Source organism: Eretmochelys imbricata, chromosome 6 (genome assembly GCF_965152235.1).
Source record: "Eretmochelys imbricata isolate rEreImb1 chromosome 6, rEreImb1.hap1, whole genome shotgun sequence".
NCBI lineage: Eukaryota > Metazoa > Chordata > Testudines > Cheloniidae > Eretmochelys > Eretmochelys imbricata.
This window is the reverse complement of record NC_135577.1, coordinates 127,961,702-127,988,328: the sequence shown is the minus strand read 5'-3', so window position 1 is coordinate 127,988,328 and position 26,627 is coordinate 127,961,702. Positions and strand designations below refer to the sequence as shown.

General features: G+C 38.6%; 1 protein-coding gene across 1 annotated transcript; it reads right to left on the bottom strand.

The window, feature by feature from the left end:
• Nucleotides 1-1,628: 1,628 nt before the first annotated feature.
• Nucleotides 1,629-26,517, bottom strand: POLE2 (DNA polymerase epsilon 2, accessory subunit). Its single transcript, XM_077819701.1, has 19 exons — nt 26,389-26,517; nt 23,631-23,731; nt 22,896-22,971; nt 21,283-21,360; nt 20,006-20,099; nt 17,908-17,982; nt 16,595-16,678; nt 15,447-15,503; nt 14,955-15,003; nt 14,030-14,102; nt 12,532-12,704; nt 10,532-10,621; nt 10,256-10,310; nt 9,037-9,096; nt 8,862-8,939; nt 8,221-8,329; nt 5,216-5,392; nt 4,910-4,977; nt 1,629-3,323 (listed from the first exon to the last, which is right to left on the bottom strand). Exons 1-19 carry the CDS (start codon nt 26,454-26,456, stop codon nt 3,305-3,307), a joined length of 1,584 nt encoding a protein of 527 aa, XP_077675827.1. The 5' UTR covers nt 26,457-26,517; the 3' UTR covers nt 1,629-3,304.
• Nucleotides 26,518-26,627: the final 110 nt, after the last annotated feature.

The window sequence follows — 26,627 nt, the reverse complement described above, 5'->3', positions numbered from 1 at the left end:
AGGTGCCCCACTGATTGGCAGGCTTCCTGCTTCTCATGTACTTAATTTTTTGCTGTTAGTTTTTTGCTAGCTTCAAATTCTTTTTTGGCCTGCATCATTATACCTTTACACTTGACTTGCCAGAGTTTGTTTTCCTTTCTATTCTCCTCTAGCAGGATTTGACTTCCACTTTTTAAAAGATGCTTTTTTGTCTGTTTAATTATGCAGTCTAGCCATGGAGGCATTTTTTTTGGCCCTCTTACTGATTTGTTTTGTTTTTTTAATTTGAGGTACACATTCAGTCTGAGGCAAGTATAGACTAGAAGTGCTACATTGGTGCAGCTGCACCGGGTCTGGTGAAGATGGTCTATGCCAACAGGAGAGCACTCTCCCATCAGCATAATTACTTAATCTCCATGAGAGGTGGAAGCTGTGTTGGCGGCAGAGCATCTTCCACCGACATAGTACCAGTGTGGACAGCGTGTGGGTTGCTGTAACTTGCATTGCTCGGGGGGGGGCATCTTTTTCACACCCCTAGGCAATGTTAGTTAGATCAACTTAAGCAGTAGTGTAGACCTGCCCCAAGCCTCTGTTTTGGTGTTGTCTGCAAGTTTCTTGGAAACTATCTAACATGTCACTTTTGTGACTATTCCTTTTAATTTCCATTTAACTAGCTCTCATTTTTGTGTAATTCTCCTTGTTGAAGCTAAATGCTACTGTGGTGGGTTTCTTTGGTATTTTGCCCCCTACAAGGATGTTAAATTTAATTACATTATAGTTGCTATTACTGAGTGATTCAGCTATATTCACCTCTTGGGCCAGATCCCGTGCTCCACTTCGGACTAAATCAAGAATTGCCTCTCCTCTTGTGCGTTCCAGAATTAGCTGCTCCAAGAAAAAGTCATTAATGGTGTCCAGACATTTTATCTCTGCCTCCCATCCTGAGGTACGTTTTTGTGGCCTCTCTACTCTTCCATAGCATTTCACAGTCACTGTCGCCATCCTGGTCACGTGGTCGGTAATGTATTCCTACTGCTATACTCTTATTATTCAAGCAGGGAACTTCCGTCCATAGAGATTCTATGGTAGTGTTTGATTCACCTAAGATTTTTACTATATGTGACTATGCCTTCTTTCATATACAGTGCCACTTACCCAACAACTCAACCTACTCTGTTATTCCTTTGTATTTTGTACCCTAAGCGTGTTCCACTGAGTTTCTGTGATGCCTGTTGTATGACTATCCTCATTTAATACCAGACACTTAAGTTCACCCATCTCAGCGTTTAGACTTCTAGCATTTGTATACAAGCACATATAAAATGTGTCAATATTTAGTTGTCTGCATTCATGTGATGTAATTGAGTGGGCCTCTTTTGTTTGACTGTTTCTGCCTCTCCTCTTTACTAGGATATAGGGAGGATTTATTAAAGGGGATGCTCTAAGGCAGTGGTTCTCACCCAGGGATATGTGTACCTCTAGGGGTACTCAACTCATCTAGAGAAGTGTTTCTCAACATGAGGGTTGCAGCCCCTAGGGGGTCACAGGATGGGTTTGGGGGAGTTGCAAGGCTGGCATTAGGAAATGGCAAGCAGCGCAGTTACCAGCCACACCACAGGGGGCACCACAAAGCTAAGTTACATGCTTCAGCCACAGGCAGCGGAGCTTTGGCTTCGTACAAGACTCATAAGTGGAAAAACAGGCTCAAGTAGCATTCTGAAATGTAAGTACAATATTTATATTCCAATCAATTTATTTTATAAGTATATGGTAAAAATGAAAGTCAGCCATTTTTCAGTAATAGTGTGCTGTGACACTTTTGTATTTTTATGTTTGATTTTGTAAGCAAGTAGTTTTTAAGTGAGGTGAAACTCGGGGTACACAAGACAAATCATACTCTTGAAAGGGGTACAGTAGTCTAGAAATGTTGAGAACCACTGCTCTAAGGGATGTCTCTGTCCAAACTGTGTGCTCCTCCACAATTGTTGGCTTTCCCCTAGTCCTTAGTTGAAAAAGTCCTCTATGACCTTTTAAATTCTGCATGCCAGCAATGTGGTTCCATTTTGGTTTAGGTCCTCCCTATACAGGCTCCACCCTTCCCAAAAGGTTTCCCAGTTTCTAATAAACCAAAATCCCTCTTCCCCACACCATCATCTCATCCATGCATTGAGTCTCTGCCTTTCTGCCTGTATAACTGGCCCTGCATACGTGGACCTGGAAGCATTTCAGAGAATGCTACTATGGAGGTCCTAGACTTCAATCTCTTATTTCTAAGCCTAAATTTGGCCTCCGGAACCTGTCTCCTACCTTTCCCTATGTCCTTGGTACCTACCCAAACAAGATCAAGCAGTTAGATACTTTAATATTCCTGCTTGTTTTCAAGGTGGCTTTACTGAATCAGGTACAAAAATGGTGTTAGTGCAGAACTGTCAAAATTACTAGTTTTTAAAATATTTTTGCAGCTGCTCTTCAAAGAATATTCTGCCTCACACAAATAATTTTGTCTATCATGTGATTCAGTGTCTGTCCAAATGCCTCTAACACTTACATTTCAAAAATATTTTTAATTCTGTACAGACTCTATGGCATAAAATACTTCAGTGAGCTATGTCACACTCGTTTTATGTCATACTCTTTAGCAACGAAGCTCAAATCTTTTTGTGTATGCCAAAGGAAGCCTTTGATTTTCCTTCACTGGTATTTCACTTGATTTCATCAAACACTGTAATATAGCCTGAGCAAAACCAAGTTTTAGACTCAGACAAGGTGCAGGCTACTCTATGCTGGTTTCAAAGGAGACTAGGCAAATATTTAAGGTACATACTTATTTTTAAACTGTCAAAGCAAGTGTAGAATAAAACATACATATTTTACCGTAAAGGGGAAAAAAACTGCTCAAGAAAGAGGTCTTCTATATCTGTCTCAGAAGTAGATCCTGACTTTTAAAAAAAATAGACCAGCACAAGGTAAAAAAACAAAATTTTCAGAAGAAGCACATAATTTTGAATATGTACTTAAAGTTTAAATATAAAATATATCCACTTTGAATATCTTTTAATTGCATCTCCACTTCTAGTTTTCGATCTTGCAGGTTAACTCAAACACACAGTATATTATGAATCCTTAATTATTCTAAGAAACTAACACTGACATTTTTTCCTGTAAAATTTATTTACAAAATTTACCAGTCTTTTGCATTGACATTTAAATATGAATAATCTAACACACAATAAAATAAATCCATAAGCATATGAAACAATCTCAAATTAGTTCTGCAATATGTTGGAACAGAATGTTTGACTTCTTCATGCAGTCTTTCAGAAATTCAGAGATCTTGAAGTTTGCTGAAAATATTAAAAACAGTATTTAATTTGTATAACATACATCATTGTTTCCTGAAACCAATTCACTTACCATTATGCTCTTTCATACCTGAAAGGTTTAATAAAGTCTCAAATATTTGAACAGATTTACTGTCTTTTAGTGGGGTATTTTCTATCTTCTGGTCAAAGTTGTGTGAACAATTCTATTATAGACTCCCTTATTTTATATCAGCCATTTAAAAAAAAAATCTAGACAGACTTATTAACTGAATCACAGAGTTCTATTTAATACAAGAAATACTTTTCACATTTCTCATAAGCTTCTATTGTAATGGATTCAAACTGAAGCAGATCTCATCACAACAGTAAACCTACTATATGAAGCTTTCTATTGCCAGTACATTTTGACTGGCCTTTTTTCCAATCGCTGTCCAGACCAGATGAAGTTTACAGGTGTAAAATACTGAAAATCTAAAACTAACCCACAATCACTTGTTGACTAGATCATGATCCCAAGCATGTCAGAGAAAATTGCACTGGGATTTAATTAGCTCCAGTTACAACAACAACAAAACTATATTAGAAACACATTATGGACACTGCATGGAGGAAGAAGCAAATGTTTTCCAAGATCTAGGCACAATATAGCACCACCTCCACTGAGGGTGCCAGATATCCGTTTTTTGACCAGAAAGTCCAGTTGAAAGGGGACATGTACAGTGTCTTGTCAGATGACTGACTGGACACCAAAAGTCCAATTACTGGGGAGGGGTGTAGGTGGGAAGGAGCACCAGGTCATCAACCTGTGCCAGCCACTGCTCAACTGGGGCCAACTCCTACCTGCATCTCCTGGGCAGGCAGCCTCCCCGTCAGGGGCTGCAGTTCTCTTCCCAGTGCAGGAGCAGAGGGAGCCTAGCTGGGGGGGCAGGGCATGGGGGAAGAGGCAGGACTGGGGAAGGTTCCGGCACTCCTGCTGTAGTGTCCGGTTTTCAGAAATTAGAAAAATTGGCAACCCTAACCTCCATAAGTTAATTACTTTCTTTCAGCATTGCAGTTGGGCTTGAGGTACTGAAAAGCATAAGGTACTCTCTCTTTTTTTTCCCCTCTACTTACTGATTTTATTATTTTATTACCTAAATTTTTACTATAATTTGTAAATTTATTATTTTTATTGTAGGGATTCAGGACCCTGACTACACACATTTATGTATAAAGTAATAATAAAGTATAAGTCAAAAATTACGTGTTAGTTATTGGAACATTTGCATCCAGATACTGTTAAGATATTGTTGCATTTAATAAATAAATAAGCAAATACAAATTCATGGTAGTGGAAAATGGCCAGTTCCTGCCCTGAGGTTTGTGTACTTCACTCCCATTAGCTTCAATGGGAGCTGCATGTTTGTTTCTGAAGGCAAAATCTGAACTTTGCTTCATTGTCCTTAAGTACGCTATGTATGGGTACAAGTATGCTATGTTTGGGGTAACAAGAGATGATGATCTTTTGTCTATATCATTAAATATTCCTGTTCATTCTGAGAAGAAAGCCAGCAGAAAGTGGTTATGTTAATCATTTGTTAATAACATCGGGTCCTGAAGCTATTTACCTGTCTTCTACTGTTTTGTTGGAGGGATAGAACACCTTGAAAGAAAATCCACTTCTTGGAAAAGAACCCTATAATGAAAAATATACCAAACTTGTGTCAGCAGCTTGTAGTGTTATTATGCAAAGAACAAAGCGTAACTGCTTTCTTTGTCTGTTAACCATACAGTAGTTTCCCTTCTATATTTGGCCTACTACGAATACTTAAAATAATTTAATGGAATAAATTCAATTTTAAAGATATTATACAATTCTCTGCTTATTGGTGATGTAGTGTCCTTATTTTGGTAAAGCATAAAGAAAATCTTACAGGATTTATGCAAACGCAGTCAGTATTAGTAACAGTGAAAGGATCATATTTATCTGCAGTGACGATCAGATCTGGCACGGGGTACACTCTCAAGGAGTAATCATATGCCCAAAATACAGGGCTGACATAAAGTGGAAGTGGAGTCAGATGTCCTTGTGATAAGATAGTCTTTACAAACTGCAAGACAAAAAATAAAAGAAAATAATGAAATGTTCAATCAACCGAAATTCATGTTTGCCATAATTATTTACCAATTCTCCATCTTAAAAGCAACTCAGAGATGCTTATAGTTTTCATGTATTTCTCCTCTCTTGTTTTTTAATCAGTGACACTTGCAGAAAAGCACGTGTTTGTGAAAAGAGTATCTATTTCTGCTTATGTCTCACTAGAAGTCCTAATCATGTCTGCACCACAACAACTAATTGTGAGGTCTCAGTTACAATCTCAAGAACAGTAAGATTAATGAACACATATATATATAGTCAAATCAGAATTATTCCACGGATCATACTGAGTTTGAAGGACCACCAACCGCTGTTAATGGAAGCATTACATGCATATGACTCTATGGTTCCACTGATATTAATGAAGACCTGAATATGCCATAAAGTCAACATGAGGACAAGGTTTTCCCCTCCCATTAAATTGCTTTAAGGAGGCAGACTGAAAAGGAGGAGGGCACTACGGGTACAATGCAACACAGCTCTCAGAGGGAAAATGCTGTGGAGTCATGCAGAAAGCATCCTTGCGGACACATACAATAGGAGGGAGAAAGGTGTTTTTGTCATTAATATAGAAAGTAAAGATTTGTGGCATGCATGTACGCACAAAATGAAGATTTGTAAATTTCTGTTCTTGACTGGGTAGCTCTTGACACTAAAAGGTTCCACTGTTGTGTGACGAAGTAAGGGAAGGAAACCTCAGAGACAAATAGGTGCCAAGCTGTACAAGCCTTGGGTACCACAAACAAACAAAAGAGCAATATAAACTCAGCCACCATTCTGACCCCTGGAATATCAAGGCACAACAGGATATATTGTGCTAAACCTTTTATTAAGAAGTCAGAATTACTTGGCACAATGGCTATTACTGGCAACATACACACCCAGAACACTGATTGCTAGAAAGTTCCAAACTTGTGCATTTAGATCGGGGTAGGCAACCTATGGCACACGTGCTGATTTTCAGTGGCAGTCACAATGCCTGGGTTCTGGCCACCGGTCCCGGGGGCTCCGCTGCCAGCCAGGGTTCTGTCCGCTGGCCTCACTCAGCCTGCTGCTGGCCCTGGGTCACCTGGCCACCGGTCCCACGCTGCTGGCCTGGGGTACCGGTCGCCAGCCCACTGCCAGCCAGGGTTCCATCTACCGGCCCCCTCATCCTGCTGCTGGGCCCAGGTCCCAGCCACCAGTCCGGGGGGCTCCGCTGCCGGCCTGGGGTTCCATCCGCCAGCCCCGCTCAGCCTGCTGCCAGCCCCAGGTCCCAGCCCCCGGTCTGGGGTACCAGCCCCCTGCCAGCCAAGGTTCCGGCCACCGGCCCCGCTCAGCCTGCTGCCAGCCACAGCCACCAGTCCGGGGGTCTCTGCTGCTGGCCTGCGGTCCTGGCTGCTGGCCCGGGGCTCTGCTGCCGCCCCCAGCTGTGGCCCTCTGGCCCCAGCCTGGGGCAGTAAGGGGTACAGACAGGGTCAAGAAGGGGTGCAGCTCAGCATGGCTCACATGGATTCTTATTATTGGCACGCAAAACTTTAAATTAGAGTCAATAAATGAATACTCGGCACACCACTTCTGAAAGGTTGCCAACCCCTGATATAGATGCATGGGCCCCAGCAATGGAATCCAGAGAGACGAGGACTCAAAGAACTCTGAATGCTGCCAGTTTGTGTTAGATCTTCAGTTATTTTACTATAGAACTTACTTCTGAAATAGTAACATATGCACTGAACTCTTTTTACAATACTGTCCTCAGTCATCAAACATTCTATTATGAGGTTTTGTTATAGGGAGGTAAGTGATACAGAACTATAAAACACTGTAAATCAAGGAGATCTTAACAAGAAATTTTGGGCACTGTAGCCAATTATTATTTTTAGTATTCATATATCATGCAATATGATAATCAATATGTTATACTATATGTTCATTGTATATTAATTAGAGTTGATCTGTAGGATGATTAATCAGTATTTAGAGGAACCAAGTATTAGTTTAATGATTAAGACAAGCTGAAATGCAAGACCTGTAGGCCGAAGCCTGCAAGATTTTAGCTTAACTATTTTAGGCCTTGGAGACAAGAAATTATTGTGCAAGACAATGACCGAGAAATAACCCAAGAGATGATGGGAAAAAGAGGCATTAATTGGTAAGATTGCAAAAAGTACAGCTAGGAAGATTAAAATTAAATCATAAAATTCTGAAACAACAAATAGTCTCTTAACACGTGCCCTAACCGCAGACAAAGGTAGTATGTCAATATTGACGAGAACCTACCCACCCTTTAAAATTTGGAGTGCCTTGTGTTTCCAGGAGACACAAATCAATAAGAAAGAGAGGGTTGACACTTATGGACATGCACAGAATGTAGGTATAAACGGATTCAGAGTATAAAAGGGTTGTCCAGAGCAGGGAAATTGGGCTTCCTACGGGAAACTCCAGCAGGAATCACTCTTATATTGATAGTCAATCCATGAGAGGGCCATCAGATGGTATCGCCATCTAGGAGGATGTGAGTATGTCTGTAGGTATAACTAGTTCATTATACGCGTCCATAGAAATTGTATATGTGGTGACATTTACAGCTTTGTTGGTAACTTTAATAAAACTACTAAAAGATAGACGCTCTTGTAATTGTATGTGTTATTTGCCTATGGTTTCATGTGTTCCTACGAACTCTAAATCTAGAGCTAACAGAGGTGACTCTATTGAACTGGAGACTATAGCCACAGAGCCAAACCCACTGCGGTATGATTAACATTAAATAGAATAAAAGGCTACATCGTACTCTTAACTTACGTGGTTAGGAATATCCAAGTTGGTGCTAGGAAAGCGGACGCAGTTTCTGCACATTTTATTTACTAAATCTTCACGAAAGATGATTATTTCTTGTGTGCAGTACTGAACCCTGAATAGAAAATACCGAATGAAATTTTAATTTTCCTGGCATTGGAATGAAGTAATAAATGTTATGAAAGCCTGGAAAAATATTTCAATGTCAATCTCTTCCCTATTGTTTATATCTACAAAAATTGAAGATAAATTGCAATTAAAACCACTTTCTCCAAATCCTGACATCACGCCTCCCTTCCTCTCAAATAGAAAAGTAAACATATTGGATCCGAGCTGTCTTTGTTTATATTTCTGCTACTGAACTTTTAGGTGAGGGAAGAATATAAGATAATTGCACACTATGTACAGATAGTGATTTTAAAGGACACATAAACTTATTTATTCCTCAATAAATAACAAGTAGAAGAGGTTACAAGGTAAAATGTACCTTTTACTGCTAATGTTTAAAACTAATTTCCCTCTAATATATTTACTGTAGCTATCATACATTTTAAGAATGTTACCTCTACACACAAACTGGTCACTCACTAAAACAATATGAAAAATAGCAAGTGTTTTGCATTCTCTCGTTACTATCACACATTTACCTGCAAGGATTTGTAGTGAAAACTGAAAATGGCACCTGCTGTCTGAATTCACTAGTGATGTTGTCGGCTAGTGGTGGCCTACAACAAAGAGTAACATTGCAGAAGATTTGTATGCTCTTTAGCAATATTGTACTAGAAAGTTCTTAAAATTAGAAAAACTCTGTAGCAAACTTGCCTTGGCAAAATTGAACCAGGACCAGGATCTTCAGGGCCAGGAACAAACACAAATCGACTGCTATAAACAATTTAATGCATAACTTATGTTTAATATAATCATAATTCCAATTATCTAAATTTAAGTTACATATTATGAATCAAACTACAAAGATGCTTAAGTAATGTTACTCTATGGGTACCCATTCAGCTGACCAGCGCCAGTAATTTGAGAACTGTTATTACAAATTCAGAGCATCAGAAGATGGAGAGGATGAGCCTGGCTACCCCTGCCTTTCCCTCCGTACCCTCAAATCCATGTAGTAGTAGTATTTATTTGTATGACCACAGGAGCCTTCACAGACTAGGGTCCCATTGTGGTAGGTGCTGTACAAACACAAAACGAACCTGTGCTCAAAGAGCTTACATCAAAGTATAAGATGAGACAACAAATGAACAAACAGACAAGTGAGCACAAGGGAACAATAAGAATATGGGTCAGCATGATTGGCAATGGTATCAGCAAAGGAGTGGCCTAACCACTGTCACTTTTGCAGGCATCACAGCAAAGGAGAGTTTTAAACAGGGTTTTGTAGGGAGTATCAGCCCCACAGCCATGGAAGGAGGCTTTGAAAGATCCACAGAAACAGGAACAACATAGTGCAGCGAGATCATTTACAGGAGCTCCCCTTCTACTAGTTCGCTCCTAAAATAATGGCTGTGGAAAGCTGTCTGGGGGAGAGGTGGAAAGAAAGTGCATCTGTATCAAGCCAATATTTCAGATGAAGCTTTCTGGGGCTTGCACAGCTTGAAGGCCTGCTGTTGCTTCCAGCAGCGTAAAATCTTACATTTGAATTTATAAAATCCAACTTAGGCCCTGATCTTGCACTGGGCACCAGGCAGGCACAGAAGTTCACCCGAATAGCACTCTGGCAAGATCAGGGACTATAACTAGTATACATGAAAACAGTTCCAGAGCTGGAGAATTGGTCTAACCTTTGTTCAACGAACAGTTGCTCACATTACACAGCTATCACAGGCTGGATCCAAACCTTACACAACTCCAAAAATAACAACATGACCTTGTTTCAACCCTGTGGCATGGTACTGTGAACAGCTTCACAATCATAGCTGACCCATAGTAATTAATAAAGTATTTAAAAGTCATTAGCACAACTATTCTGTTAACTTTTTCACATAACAAACATAACTTTACCATTATGTAGCATTTTGATACATACCTTTTATGAATGCTGGGGTATTCACATATTATGTCAGCAAGAGCCTTGAGGGAATCTGAAGTCAGAAAAAAATGCATTTAAAGATTTCTTATGACACTATCTGTCTGGACACTAAAATTATGTACTTCATGAACTATTCATACATTTTAATATGTCTAAAATACTGTCTCTCCTAAAACATTAAAAATGTTATAGAAGTGAAAAAGTATATATTTTAATCAGTATTTGTTGCCCATTTAATGTACAATAAATATCTGACTACAAAGACTTTCATACCTTTTAGGGATTGAATTTGATTTTTTCCATATGGTGCAGATGAAAAATTTCCACAAAAGAAAAAGCAAGTTGGAGGCACAGAGGAGTAACCTGGGAAAGATACATGAATATTACACTCAGTATTACTTTGTACTTTAGGATTCTTCACTGATGAACAGCTCACCCATAACTATTTAGAGGGGAACAGGACTGAGATGCACCATCTCATTTACAGGGAATTCTCTGTTATCTGCAGCAATAACAACAGAAGGTCTGCTCCAGCTCCAGACTTCAGTAGGAGCAGAGAAGGCCAATAGTTAGTATTTCCACACAAAAGCAATCAAATCACACCAGATTAATTAAAAATGAATACACTGCAATTTTAAAAATACCTACTTTCCCTTTACAATAGTAAAAAGGACAGATACATCTTACAGATACTGTAAGGATGTGTATACATGTTCCAAAGTTTGTGTGCGCAAACACACGCCTCTCTCTGCACTAAAAAGTAATTCCAACACACTGCAGCGTACTTACTTATTATTTCTTTAGATTGTTAATTAGAGGTACCTCTCTAAACAGTCTAAGAGTCTCTGACAAATATTTTAAATACAACAAATCACAAAAAGAAACAGCAACCCGATAACACAAAATATTAGTAAGTAATAAGACAAATTTAAATAACCAAAATAAACCAAATTCCCAATAAAAATTAACAAGAACAAGTACTGAGGCTTTCATATATATCTCTGATTTACATCCCAATATTTGAAATTATTCTATTCCAGGCTCAAGTTTTGTTCCACTGGCTTAAAATGCAATTGATAAATGAAGCATCTAACAAAAGGTTTTATGTAAAAAAAATTAAACTCCTAACCAATGTCTCTATTCTGATATTTCTCCCAAATATTACTATATTTTTTTAAAAAGCGTGCCATAAATAAAACTCTTATTTGACCTAATTTTTGAAATAGTAAATCTATTACATGCATCCTAGATAGTAGGATACTTAACTGATCAAGATCCCTTTATTACTTTATCATATGCAATCTTAGATCAGTTTAAGTCACTTCTTGTCAACCTTTGTCAAAATAATTAATTAGTTTCCATAACGTAATACTAGGATAGAGTTTGATAATTTGTCTCCCATTTTCCATAAATTAACAGTAATTTCCCACCTATGATTTTGTTTTTTCCACCTCCTCTGCTTTGGATAGAATGCAAATGATTGAATACATTTTGTTCCAAAGGTATTTTGGAACACCAAGAAGCAACTCATGGATCACTCAGACATTTGCTGTACAAGAGCTGTCAACATTACTAATGTAATATGTGAGGGGAAAAAGCAGTGCATATTTTAAAAATAAATCATAGCATGTTCTTACTGCTAAAACCAGCAAGAGCACAAGAGGGAGTATTAGATTCCAATAAAGTAAAGGATTTCTTAAAAAAAAAAAAAAAAAAAAAAAAAAAGCCAAGGAAGAAACAAGGCAACCATTCTTGTCATGTCACATCACATAACATAGCTACAATTCAAAACAATATTGTTACTAAATGAAATATAGAGAGGTATCTGAGCTTACAACTTTTTGCAAAAACACAATGCAAATCGATTTTAAAAACTGTTAGAGAGGGGTCCAAATTAGAAAAATAATACAAGCCATGAATCAGCGCTGCAACCACTTGAAGAAAGACTGACTTTTCATCAGAACTGGGCATAGGTTTGGCAGGGTTCTAAACATAATAAGATGTGCCCCACTCCGTCCCAACTCCTTCTCTAAATGGAAGGTTATTCAGTCATGTGTTCATGCCGACATTGGCATGTGGCTAGTGACTATTATGCTGCTGCCCCAGCTTTTCTCAGCATCTGCTTAACAGTGACAGATTAGCTGTCATATCACAACTTGAGGAAAACTCCTTTTTTGGCAAAAGAACCTATTTTAAGTCATAAACCCAACCAAACTGCTTAAACATTCTTCAACATAAGGATCAGCTAAAAAGGCAAATAACACTGCATCTACCTGAAAACATAGTGTGAAGCTTTTCTAACACTTCCACTTGATCCAGCCAAACATCAGAAACAAAAACAAACATGGCATCTTCATTTTCATCCTCCAGTTGTTTCAGTTTTGCAGAAGCTTTTACTGAAGTTGAAGAAGGCCCTCCAAAAAAATTTATGTTCCCATAATATGCCCTACAAAATTAAAAACAATATTTTGTCATTCTTCAGGTTTTTATTTCTTTTAACATGTTTACTGCTGTAGTACTTAAGGGCCACTCAAGAGTGGGATCCCACTGTGCTAGGCATTGTACAGAGTAGTAGATGGTCCCTGCCCTTAAGAGCTTACAATCTAAATATACCAGGCAGATGCAGGATGGGAAAGGGGTAGAACACACAAGCAGAGTGAACAATGTGGTAGCAGCAAACAGCATCTTAGTTCCACAATTTAATTTAATTAATTTATTTATTTTGGGTGAGTTTACCGTAGGAGTGGATCAGCTAAATGGAAAGAAAAGGGCAGGGGAGAAGAGGATAATGGGCAGATGTGGAGTGAAGGTGAGGTGAAGAGACAGTGAAGGAGGAGTCAGGGGAATGGAAGGGTCAGAGCAAACAAGTTAATCAGTACAGGGCAGAGAAAGTACAGTCAAACTGTAGAAAGTACTTTGAACGTCCAGAGATCTAAAAGGTCCCTGCTTTGGCTTCTTCCACCCCTGCCAGCTCGAATCTCTAGCTGGCTCCTCTCTGCATTCCACACTGGGGACACAACCTGGGGCCTAATGCCCTGCATAGTTCTGGATTCAGAAGGCTGCTGGGGGAAAGGGTGGGCCCAGCTGTTTGCCATTTTATCCCTTACTTCCCCCTCCACTCCCTCCTACTGTGCAGCAGTCCCTAGTTTGGCTGCTTCTGCCTCTACTTGTTGGAGTTTCTGCCTGGAGTCTCTGGTTAACCCCTTTTTCTTCCCAAATCATTTCTAGCTTCTGGCTATGACCCATTTTCCCAATTAATATGAACTTTTATTATGAAAATTTTTTGTTAACTGAAAATTAGACAAGATGACATTCAGTATCTATATGGGGGATGGGGGTCGAAGAGGGGTGAAGACAGAAAAAGCAGTCATCCAGACATTAAGCATGGGCTTTGACTTGCTAAACTTCAACACGTTCTCATTGGTGTCTTGGTCCTGGGTTCTCTTGCACATTCATCCTCACAGCAATCCTTGCATCCCATTTCCTCATTCCCATGCAGTAGTTTCCCTATCTCCATCTAACAACGGCTTATATTATCATCAATATTAATGCACAAAAGGCCCAATCCAAAGCCCGTTAACCACTGGGACACATTCCACTGACACCGTGGGGTTTCCATCAGGCTCAAGTGGATCAGCAAGGTATAAAAGTCAATGCAACGTTTTTAAGAAAGGAAAGCACATCGTTGATGTTCTACAAATAACAAACAATAGTAGTACTTTGAATGGGTGTAACAAAATATGAGAAGACAGAATTAAGTCATTTTTATACCTAGTGGTAGCAGAAGGCTCAGTGGGTGGAAATCCAAAAGCATTCACGTGGAATACTTGATCCTCATACCAGCCTAGGAAGTTTAATCCCCACCCCACAGAAATACATTTTAGTAAATTGAACATATCTTTAACGCTGTATTTTATACTAACATTGTTCCAATTTTATAAAAAGCAAAAGCTGAAAAATATGAAAATGACACTAATTCCATCCTTTCTTATTTATTTTTCATTTAGTTAATTATGAAATCTTTAAAACATTATGTATTACCATAAAACAAGAAATTGTTCATATTATGTAGATTATATTATATTATGCATGTTGGAATTATTTATATATTATAAAATAAAGTGCCAACAATAAGAAAAATTGTCCACCTGAACTTATGCCAACATAGACACTAAAAGCCCCAATTCTGCACTTAGACACGTGCTCAGATTTACTACTGTGTGTAGTCCCATCATAGTGTTTGCAGGGTTAGCGCCTTACTAACAAGATAAAACATTTTGCAATCTGAAAATAACATATTTGCCTCATTAAATTATTTTCTAGTCCCACACCGATGTTGCCATTGTTTCCTCTCCCTAGTTTAATTATATTTTTCTTCATGCACATTCTGTCCACACAAACTGAACACCCAATCTTGAGAGGTGCTAAGCACTGTTGGGTCCCACTGATTTCACTGGAAAAAGAGTACTCAGAACCTCTCAGGGGTGAAACCCATAATACAGCGATTGGCTGTGAAAGATCCAAGCTCAGGGGCAACAGTTTCAATCACACACTCAGTTCACAGACAAACCTCAGTAGCATAAATACTGACTTAAATCATTTGCTTCTTTATCCACCTCAAGAGTGTATATTGTTACAATAATGGTCCGAAGAGAAAGGATAACATTTTAAAAGTTAGCAAAAAATTTTGTTTTACCTTCTGCCAAAACAAAGCATGATTCAGTATATAGGCCACTGTGGAACTGGTGCAAAGCTGTTAAGGACAATGTTCTTGTTAGATGGGGATACTGAAAGAAATTCCTTTAAAATCTATTTTACAGGTGGTGTAGTAAGGCTGGTTGGTGGCAGTGTAAATGCATTACACGCTGAGTGAGAGTAAGGTGATCAACCTGGTAGTTGGCTGGATGGATAGCATGTTGAACAGGAACATCCCCCAACTCCAGACAGGTTTCCAAGAGGCAGAATACAAACCCCACTGCAACAAGCCTATCTCCATTACAACGAGCCCTTTTTGTGTCTTTGAGCTGAGGCAAACTCAGTTATTAGCATGGAAAGAAGTGGAGAACTGCAGTTGTGTATGTGTACTTTTAAAATGTAATCGTTCGCCTTTTTAAAGTGTGAAATGATGCAGTTCTACAGTAATTTTTCTGAAAACCTCTTAAATCCTTAAGATTCTCAGAAAGGATATTGCTTTACTAAGGTCTAGCTGAACAACTCCTGTAGGATCTTCCAAGAAAAATTTCCCCTAAAAGTTAAAAAAAAAAAAAAAAAATCAAAAGCATATCAAAACAATGTATACCTCTAGATCAACGGAGATTGTGCTACCACACTCCAGAGAGAAGCAATACAGAGCCCACACTATGGTCAGGGACCCTTTTGACCCCCAAATCAGAGCTGATAACAGGGTAAAAGCATCTCCATTTCCCATCTCCAGCAAGCACTGCATGTGGCTGCATACTGGGGAAGACATTATGGGAAAATGGGTTAACCCTTGTTCCTATATTGTTAGTACCTACTTATCCTTAGACACTGGTTCAGAGAATTCATGACTCCAGTGGCGATCACCCTTTGCTGGATTTTTGGACAACGGAGATGTCACACAAACTCCCAAACCATTCTTACAGAACGGATTACTCAGGTACCAAAAGGACCTATTGCTGGCTTCTTCATAACAAAAACAAAGATTTTCATTGTGCTGGTCCATGCCAAACAAACCAATTTCTAAAACCAACCTCAACCTAACCACCTCTGATTTTAGCTAACAACTTACATCAGTGATAGAACCAGATTATCATTAGGCACACTGCATATTTTTGGCTTCAATCTTAATTTTTAACAAGTGTCAGGGCATATAAAGGGAAAGCATTTGATACACTTATTAAAGAAAAATCATGTCAGATGTTTAAATTTTACAATTTCATCCTTTAACTGCAGAAGTTGTTTTGATTTTTATATCCTTCTTTATTGCAAGAGGTATATAAAAATGCACTGGCAAGTTCAGACATAACATTTCAGGATTTCAGTGATTGAAGTTGGAACTCTCTAGAAACTGTCTGACTAACAGTCCAGATTTACAGGAAGTTGAAGTTCTACAAAATTCTGTCCTTTGAAGAGAAAAATGCAGATCCCTTATGTGTAAGTTATTGACTGTTCCTAAGAAAGTGTTCCGTATAAAAGACTGTTCCTGCAACATTTAAGTCAATCGGGGTTTTGCCATTGACTTAAATAGATGGAGGATCAGACCGTAACTGAGATATTTAAGCCATATAATTTTTAAAAATATTGTATTGCTGAAAGCATGACAACTAAAAGACCCCACAATAAAATGTATCCTACCTCTTTTAGCTGTGTTATCATCCCAAGAACAATCACTTCCCCAACTTTAGCTGTATTGCCCAACAGTGTTTCTATTGTTTTAAGCTGGAATCAAAGAGTGAACTAGGTGAGATTTAAATTACACCTTCTATAAATCTGTTCTTAAGTAAGCAAGTTAAGTACTGCACAGTACATGATATAGTTTATATACATAAATTAGTTACAATATGATTCAGTTTTACTGTAAACTTGAGGATATATTTATGTGTCATATGCACCTGTGTATAGGGGGAAAAAGTTGATAATAATGGCTACTAGCTTAAAATTTTTCAGTGGGGGAAACAAAAATGGCAAAAATATGAGAAGTTTAATTTACAAATGGATTAAAATTAAACATACGGGCCAAATTTTGGCCCTGGAATACATTTTGTCAATGATAGTAACATACATTTATCAGCAGAACAGAATTTGAACCACAGAGCTAGCCTACAAGTCATTTGGTAACATCAGTCGCTTTTAAACTAAGAGGAATGGTTAGAAGGACTCAAGACAACACCTGGGTCTCCAGAGTTCTGGAAATGTGATGCAGCTGATACCAAAAGTCCTGTGCAAGGAAGGTGCAGTCTATATCACTACCAAGAAACCATATTTTATTGGGTCACAGATTGGCATTATACTCTAATAAAAAGAAGCAACCTTCTTAGTGTCAGCATATGCATTATGCACACTCCTAGTGACGGGGGGAGACATAGCAGTCAAGAAAGTAATATGCTAGTATAGAATTAAGAGGGATTTATTCCAGCTCAGTTTAGATCTATTTATTTTGCTCTTTCAAAGCCCTTGCAGTGCTTTGGATATGGAAATAAAGGAAGGGTCAGGACAGTGGATAACTGAAAGGCTACCATTTGGTACCTGAAGCTCCCAACTCACAGCACAAATAAGGATACAGAAAAAGAGAGAGCTTATTAGCAGTAGGCTGATGACTTTATTAGCTCTAAATTTGTGAATTTAGTGCTTATGAAAGTGAGGGATGGGGAAAATATCTCAAGCTTAATGGAGGCAGTGTGGGAAGGTTCTCTGCCAATGCACCTCAGCCAGACCTCTTCTCTTCCAGTTAAAAGCTGTTTTTGAGCAGCCCACTAATTATGCTGAATTGTGCCAGATACAAGGATTTTGTGATGTAGAAAGAGACTAAGACAATAGCAAATATCTCATGTTCACTGGTTACGAAAGTCAGGATTAACACTTGGGTATCAAGTAGGGAAATATTAATTAACTAAACCACACTGAGCATACACTTCTCCCCCACCCCAAGAAAATACCAATATTTTTACCTGGAATTTACTCCTGCTGTCATCAGGATGAGCACCAATCGCTGAAGGAGTAAACAACTCATGCCTATGAGTCCTCTAGAAAAATTGAGATTAATGTGATCTGGTTAAAAATGATCACCACCACCACCACCACAAAAAAAGAAAAGACGACTCACTACATACACACTATATGAAATGCTATTTTAAAATTCTCTTATTCAGTTTCAGCCAACATCTTTTGATTTGGAAACCACAATATTTTTTAACAAGAATTTACTTCCAAATAATAAACCATAAATAATACCTGGCAATAAAACAGAAGTTTAAGAGGTAACTTTTTAAAGCCATGAAAGAGGTCTTGTTATATATTATTTATAACAACATTGGTGTCTAGGCAGGGAAGAGGTCTCAGTGAGGGACCCATTGTACAAAGTGCTGTATACAAACATGTAGCGAAGAGGCAGCCCCTGCCCTAAAGATCTTACAATCTAAAAAGTTAAGCTCCTGCATTAATCTTTGAACGACAGTGCCTACGTTTACCAGGCAATATTTTAAAAGTCAATGGCAAAGAGAATGAAGAAAAGTTTTCAGCTTTACAATGGTTTTGTTTCTTTTAATGACTTTTATGCACCCACTAACATGGCACTTGAACACCTGACCCAAAAATAAATGCAACAACAAATAAAACTGAACCCCAATCGGCAACTCAAACTGCTCCAACCCCATACCATCCCAGCATAGCACAAGCAATAACCCAAGAAGATCCACAAGCTAATAAATCCCTGACCAAAACAAAATGTGACTGGCACCTCTATTTTAAAATTAAAATAAAACAGCCTTCTGGAAAACCAAAAAGAGTGAGTTCCATAGCCAAAGCCCCCTCTATTGAAAATGCCCTGCTTCCAGCAATCAGGAATGCACATCTCAAACTCTCAGAAGAAGTGCCTCAGTTTATTACAGATACCATGATATTGCATAGGAAAAGAGGAGGCATCTATGGTAATCAGATTCCACATGACCTGGAACTTCACAGATCAGAACCAACACCTTGAATTGCACCTAGTACACTTCATGGAACCCAGGGATCATGTGCTCACACCAACAAATTCTACTAATCAGACAGACGGCTGCATCTGCACCAACTAAAGCTTCCAAGTGGTCTTCTAGGGTAGCTCCCAATAGAGCACATAGCACAAATCTAACCAGGCAATGACAAAATTATGGATGGCTGTGAGGAGATTCTCCATCCAAAGGAAGAAAGCCGGAACCTGGAATAGTACATTTTCTAAATGAAAAGATGACTAAATAAAATATCTTAGCAAACAAGATGCCTCAAACATTAAAGAAAGTATGGGTTTTTTGGTCTTTCAACTTGCCAGAGTCCCAGCCCACACTATAGTAATGACACTACCCTTAGTGAAGCACGGAGCCAGCCTACGTGAGAATTAAAGAGTCACACACATTCCTCCCTCACAAACATACATTTTTTTAAAAAATGAACATTTAGTTCTTTTAAATTTTTAATGGTTTCTATTAAAAATAAGTCAGAGAAAAGTTTGGTGCATGCTACTCATTTGCAAAGTTTTTATTGTACCCACACGGTACATAGTAAGACTATTAATAGAAAAGCCTTTCCAAACCTGTGCAATATACATCAATTAAGAAATAAATTCCATCTCCACCTCCCTCCCTAATCCCTCCTCCCGCAACATCTCCAAACTCTAGCAGTTTCCATTATGCATGTGATGTTGCTAGTGCAGCACTGCCTGCAGCATCACTTGAAGCAGTAGCTGGTAGTCCACAGTTTCAGTGGACCTTAAATTTTAAGGCTAAAATAGAATCTGTTTGGTGCATTCAGCATATAGTTCAAAAGTTGGTGTGTGATTCTTAATGTTATTCACAGATCACCTTTCAAACATGATAACAGATACATCAGAATCCATAACGCCATATAATTTCAAAGGATAGTCAATTCAATCTGTAACATATCCTGATTTTATAAGTTTACAACTGTGGCTCACACTAGCTGCTCAACTATAAATGCCTTACTATACATATATGTCTCTCTCAGAACATGAGATGACAGCATTAAACAAACCAAAACCTTTCTTTCACTCACCTGCTGCAAGATGGTGTAGCGTTCACGAAACAACTCTGCTTTATCCCTGGCAGTTCCAAATAAATTTGGTGCAGGATGGTTGGTCATTGATAGACTGGAAGAAAGTTAGTCATGATTTATTTATTTATTTTTAGAAAACAAAGACCCAATGATACTTTAATCTAAATCTCTATATAAGTAGGAAGCTACAAAGTCTTCAACGCCATTGCGTATTTTATTTGGTCAGTGAGGGAGTTTTCTGCTAGGAATCCCATGTATTTATGTATACGGAAGATTACATTCATTTTGTCCCCTTTAACACCAGAGGAGTTTGTTACATCTTTGTCACATCTTTCCAGCTGAGCAGCACTGGACACAACTCTGTTTCTTAAATGAATAAAGATATTATCCTTGTTCTGGCTTAGCAGCACATCTTCACAGAACTCCCAGCTCCTGCCAACCTTGGAAGCTATAGAGTGGGATTCAGAATGAAAAATCTACAGCAACCGTGCAGGATGCTTTAGATAGGCCAGCAGAATCATGAACAAAAGTTAAGAAAGGATTCTACTCTAAAGGAAAATAGGTGTAAATTCCTTCACACATATCAGGTAGCTATGAATAGATTACTGTGTGCTGCAACATAAGCAACTTGTCTATAGCGTTTACTACAAAATCAGACAAATAGGAAAAAAACACACACACTTTGTGAGGCATGAATGCCATCTCATCGAAAGGGATGGATTAAGTGCTATATGGACTTTTTCTGTCCCTCATCAAATACCATATAACAAAATGTTCAAACCAAAGAACTGATAGACAAATACATACAACTTAGGGCCACTATCATCACCAGCAGTACTGCATATATTGTACCAATCATCACAGGACAAAGATTACCTATTCTCACTCCATGCTACTGAAAGAGAAAGTCTTGACCCATGGCCCAGATGTAAATATATTTATCTGCCATTATTTACCATGACCCTTAAAACAGAGTAACCTAATGAGTTCAACTAATTTTGTATAGAAGTTGTAAACCCTATTTAACAAAAAAAAAACAACCAACCCCCCCCCCCCCCCCCAAAACAGTTTGTTATAATCAGTTTCCTAAAGGTAGTGTGCCCACAACATGCTCACTCTTGAATCACATATCATCCATCTTGAGACCAGCACACAATCCAAGAATGAAAGTTCATAGATAGCAAATTTTAACCATACAATAATAAAGGCTTTGATACATGGACAATTAGTAATGTCATAAAAATAGCAGCTGAGACTTAAGAAATGGAAAGACTTACGGTAGAAACTTCTTCCTTTCTGAATTATAAACATAACGTGGAACATCAAAGGCCCCGATAATATTGAAAATGTGTTCTCTGAAACCACAACAGATTTAAAGCTTTATTTGAGAAAAGAACTATTTCAAGGAAACAGCTAACTTCAGTGCTCCACAGAAACCTCGTTTTGAGTAAAAGAATGTCAACACACCCCTTTTGTTAACTCTTTCATTCTTTTCCCCTCCAGTTCCCTCCCCGCACCTCTGACCGTTGTATCTGCATCTCATTTACAGAAAGTATTGTTTTTTAATTCTGTATGGAAATTAAAGAGAAAATAAATTATGTGCTCTTCTTTCTTTCTTTAACAAAAATTGCCAAATTTTTAAACAGAATTTGTCAAGATTATTTATTAATATGCACTGGTACCTAGTTTGAAATAAAATAGCTTTGGTATGGGTCAAGATAATTTTTAAAAAGTGGCTACTACGTATGCATGCTCCTTTTCATACCATTTCATGGAAGGGTTGTATGCCACTGAATTTATTGTTGATTCCCTTCCAACAATTAATCTAAGTTTTAATCCTCTTATTATAATTGTAACAGCTTCAGAGTTGATAAAAATTACAGCGTTGATTTGTAATGTCAGGACGTATTGAAGCTTACAGGCAGAAAACATCCATCATTGCCTAAGGGAGAAAATGCCTTCATTATGGAACAACATGGCTCTCTGACGGATGCTTTGTCTTTGAGTTTATCACAACAGAATTCAAGAGATACAGGAAGGGAGACTCTTTGGTCCACAGAGCTCTATTGACTTCAGAGGTACTCTGCACTAGGATCTACCCACACAGATTTCTCTTCAGGATTGAGACCTACATATGTGAGAGCAACTATGTGAAAAAACTACTTATGTTGTTACAGTTCTAACAAACTGGCAAAAGAGAAAGTATTCCAAGTCAGGTGGGGATATAACCTCATACCTGGGAACTATAGGGTTGCACCACCTTACTGACTTTCTTAATCACTTATCTGCTTTAGTCAGTTTGTATTATAATCCCAATAAACACAATTTTAAATACATCCTTTCATATTATCTATGTGTGTGCGTATATCACACACACAATACTCTCAGCAGCCCCAACAATGGGTCAGTTTTCAAAATTCAGTAACAGTCTAGTAAAAGCAAAGAGTAGAAAAGAGCATCATGAAATGTTTCAAGAACAAAAGATATCTTAAGAAATGCAGAATAATAATAAGATATTGATGAGTAATAATGGAAAAGAGAAAGTCCAACTGAAAATGCACAAAAATAAAGTTCATTCTCAAAAATATTTATTTCTATTTTTTTGGCTGATATTCAGTATATAATGTGTGTAACACAAAGCCATAGCATTTTAATTTAAGAATGTTAGAACCATATCACAATCCTTACAGGTCTATACTTGGGAAGCAAATTTCCTAAGAAAGAAGATTATTCAGTTTTAAATTAAATATCAGGAGACAAAAAACACGGAACAATTACTGTATGATTAGCATTGCAGAAAACATCGGACATTTATTCCCTAAGAAGAAATCAGTGAATGCACACTATCTAGCCATAAATTTCAAATAAAAATAAATTTGTATCACCATACATAGTTTCATCTAATGACTGGCTACATTCCTGGACTGCGGCTTCCACTGTGGCCCGTTCAATCATATTAGATGACACTGAAAAGAATGTTTTATAAGATAAAAAATATAGCCTATGGAAAATGACAAGTATTAAATTAAATATGTTTCAAATATTTTACAAAAATGATTCAATAGCCTCCTTCAAAGTGTCTCTTAAATATTCTTTACAAATCATTATATTTTCAGCAAATGACATATGGTACCCTAAATTTTCTATGGCAAATTTCTAAAGGCAGTTCATTAAATATATTTGCCAGAAAACGACATCTCTACACAAATCTTCATACTGTATCTGTAGTTAACTCAGAATTTAGAACAAGAGTATTATAGTTAATCCCTGTAAGCCTGCCAAAATAGCCTACAGAAGCTTCATATGCTGCAGGTTCATTGTTCCAGAAGCTTTTTATTCAGGGTCATATTATTATTCAAATAGGTTAACACAGTCTGGACAGTCAGGAGAAGCAGGGCTGCCAGACTTCTGAAGTGGCAAAATTACACTAGTTTTTGATGAAGTGATAAACCTTAATATTTAGCAAAACAGGAAGTCAACAGTAAATATATGTAACATTCATCTATGTTCAAACAGCTTCACTAGAACAAACACCTTAGTGAGCTGTCAGTAGGTTTTTCTTTTTACAGATAACATTATAAAGGCAGGATTAATTTAGAAGGTTTACAAAAAAAATGTTACTTACAAGGCTGTTTTTCAACAGCATCAATGATGTTTTCTATTACATCTTCAAGCTCTAATTCATTGACAGACTGAAGAGCTTCAGTAAGATATTTATTAGCTTCACTAATTGGAATGAAAAAATAAGTTAGCCAAGATAAGAAATTAATATTCAATAAATAAAATATATGCTTTAAGTCCACTATTATAATATTGACACGTGCACACACAACTGCTGTAAGGCTTGTGGTTATTAGCGAGAAGGAGCATAGAAATAATTATCCTGATCCCATTTAAATCAAATATGCTCGGAAATTAAAAAGTCCCAAGAATAGAATAATTAAGTATAAAGCAGCAGGCCTTGGTGATCTCAACAGATCCTACAGGCAGAATGTTCACTGTACAATCCAATGTCCTACCTTACTATGTGGGTTTTTAAGGAGAAGGCAAGACAAAGTTTGATCTATTCTAGAGACCTCATCATCTTGGGGAGACTCTTATTATCTTGACACAGTGAAGTATGATGCTCTAAATACTATCCATGGAAACATTAAAAATAAAAGGGAGAGAAGATAGACATATAAAAGGGAAGGGAATGAAGGAAAAAAGGAGAGAAAACACAGGGAAAAATATTCCTTCCACTTGGACCAGAAACTCATATTATTATATTCAAAATACCACCTACTCGCTCCCACAGTTCTGGAGTTCCCACTCATCTGAAGGAAGCACTGAAAAGGAAGAATAGAAGCTCTCTTCTTACAAAAAAAATTTGACAGAGTAGTTTGAAGATGTGTATCTATAGACAGGGCTGTCAGATGACTTACACTGCCAGTATACCTACTATTTTGCAATAGAAAGGGGGGAAAATCAATTTAAGAGATTATTTTTAAAAGCTATACAAAATTCCACTTAAAATAATTTTTTTCATCTATAGTGCTTCCCTAAAACTCAAAGTAAAGGCCAGTATTTAAAGAAAAGCAATTCTGTGATAAATGTCATCTAACTATTGATCAAAAATGACATTTTGGTCAACAGTCTGAACTTCAAAATATTTCACATTTAACCCCTGGGTACCAGGAGTTCTAAACTTAGAATCCTCAGAGATTTCAGTAATATAGGACTGTAGGACACTGTCCAAAATAATTGTTTTTAAAAATTAAAAAAAAAAATTAATGCCCTGCATAATTGAACCCCCTGTTCAAGCCAAAAGAAAAAGATAATCACTATTGTATTAAGTTCTCTAGAGGAAAAAATATGAGCAACAGAATCATATTATCAGTGAATAATGGAGAACTGAAATGAGGATATTAGTGGTTCGGGGCAAGTCTCCTGTTAGGCTTTGTCTACACTGGAACCTGAACGTCAAAACTATTGTAGTTCAGGGCGTTGAAAAAAAACACACACACCCCGAACGACAAAAGTTTGCTGACGAAAAGTGCAGATGTGAACAGTGCTTTGTCAGCGGGAGAGCTCTCCTGCCAACAAAGCTACTGCCGCTCGTTGGGGGTGGAAATTTTTTTTTTGTTAGTGGGAGAGCTCTCTCCTGCCAACAGACAGCAGCTACACTGCATGCCTTTTAGCAGCACAGCTGTGTTGCTAAAAGGTGCATAGTGTAGACATAATCTTAGATTCTTTCTAGACTAACCCTAGGCCTGCCCTCAAATCAGGCTGCCAATGGTGTTGAGATGCACAGAATGCTCTACAAAGCCATGTTAATTTCCATGAGGAACCTACTTGAAAATAAACTCATTTCCTTTGCAATCATAGGCCCCAATTCTGAAAAAACTTAGGTACGTGATTGACTTTATGCACTTTGACTACTCATAGTGCGCAAACTAAGCATGTGCCTAAATATCTGTAGGGCCTAATTATTTGAGATTTAAACCATAGTAGTTAATATGTTTTATACTCATGTAAAGGGAGATCATAGGTCATAAATTTCATACACAAAGTTTATGATGAACTCTAATCTGTAGCAAGAACCTACTCCTATTCTCAAGGCTTTTATTTAGTAAGCCTGCCAGCTGGGTACTCTATTATTTCTGTTAAAATACTTCTAAGTGCAAGAGAAATAAAAGCCTGCCAGCTGGGTTGCAGGAACAGAAGTGACACCAGATATTATAAAGCTCCGACACCCAAAGCGTGTCTGGGGAGTGATAGCTGGACTTACTTTCTGAAGACAGTATTTAAAATGACAAAGGATTCCTTCAACCACTAGCAGGAAGAGTTTTAATTCTGTTCTAGTAAAACACCAAGAGAGGGGATTAAGGCCCAGATCCTCACAGGTATTTAGGCTCCTGACTTCCACAGATTTCATACCAAGTATTCTCATTACTGGGCAGAAGAGACATTGCACATTAAACTGCCTGATTGCTGCTGTCTCTCGCCTGGAGGGAAGTATTTCCCACCTCCCCAGACTCTTATATGGGCCCGTTCTCGCGGACTCGGAGCACCACTCAGGAGTATGTTTTGAGTATCAGTGTCTCCCACTGGTGATGGAGGACGGTGGGTCACCCGCGGGAGGGCCAGGGTCGGGAGGAGGAATAGGATGGCAGCTGCTTCCCCCCGCCGCCGCCGCCGCCTTGGGACGGGACGGGAGCGGGGCGGAGTGGCACTTGTCAGCCGCTCCCCCGGGCAAGGGAAGGGGGCGCTACATGTCCCCGCCACTCTGCCCGGGTTCGTGTGACATTGCCACTCTCCCCGCCCGCTCTGCGCCACCCCGGGCCCGGGCCCGGCTGCGGGCGGAGAGCAGGCCCCGAGCCCCGAGCCAGCCGGCTACTCACGCTCGGAGCAGCAACCCGTGCATCTTGAAGGCAGAGCCCACTTTGCTCCTCAGCTTCTCGGCAGCCATCTTGAACCGTTGGCGCCACCGGCCGCCGGCCCCGCCTCTAGGGGCTGTCCTGGGCCTGTCCCCGGCCAATGGGGCGGGGCGGCGGGCGCAAGGGCGCGCGTCCACTTCGGCGAGCGGCTCTCAAGCTTTGCTCCAAGCTCACCTCAGCTGGGGCCGGCGGCGGGCGTTGGT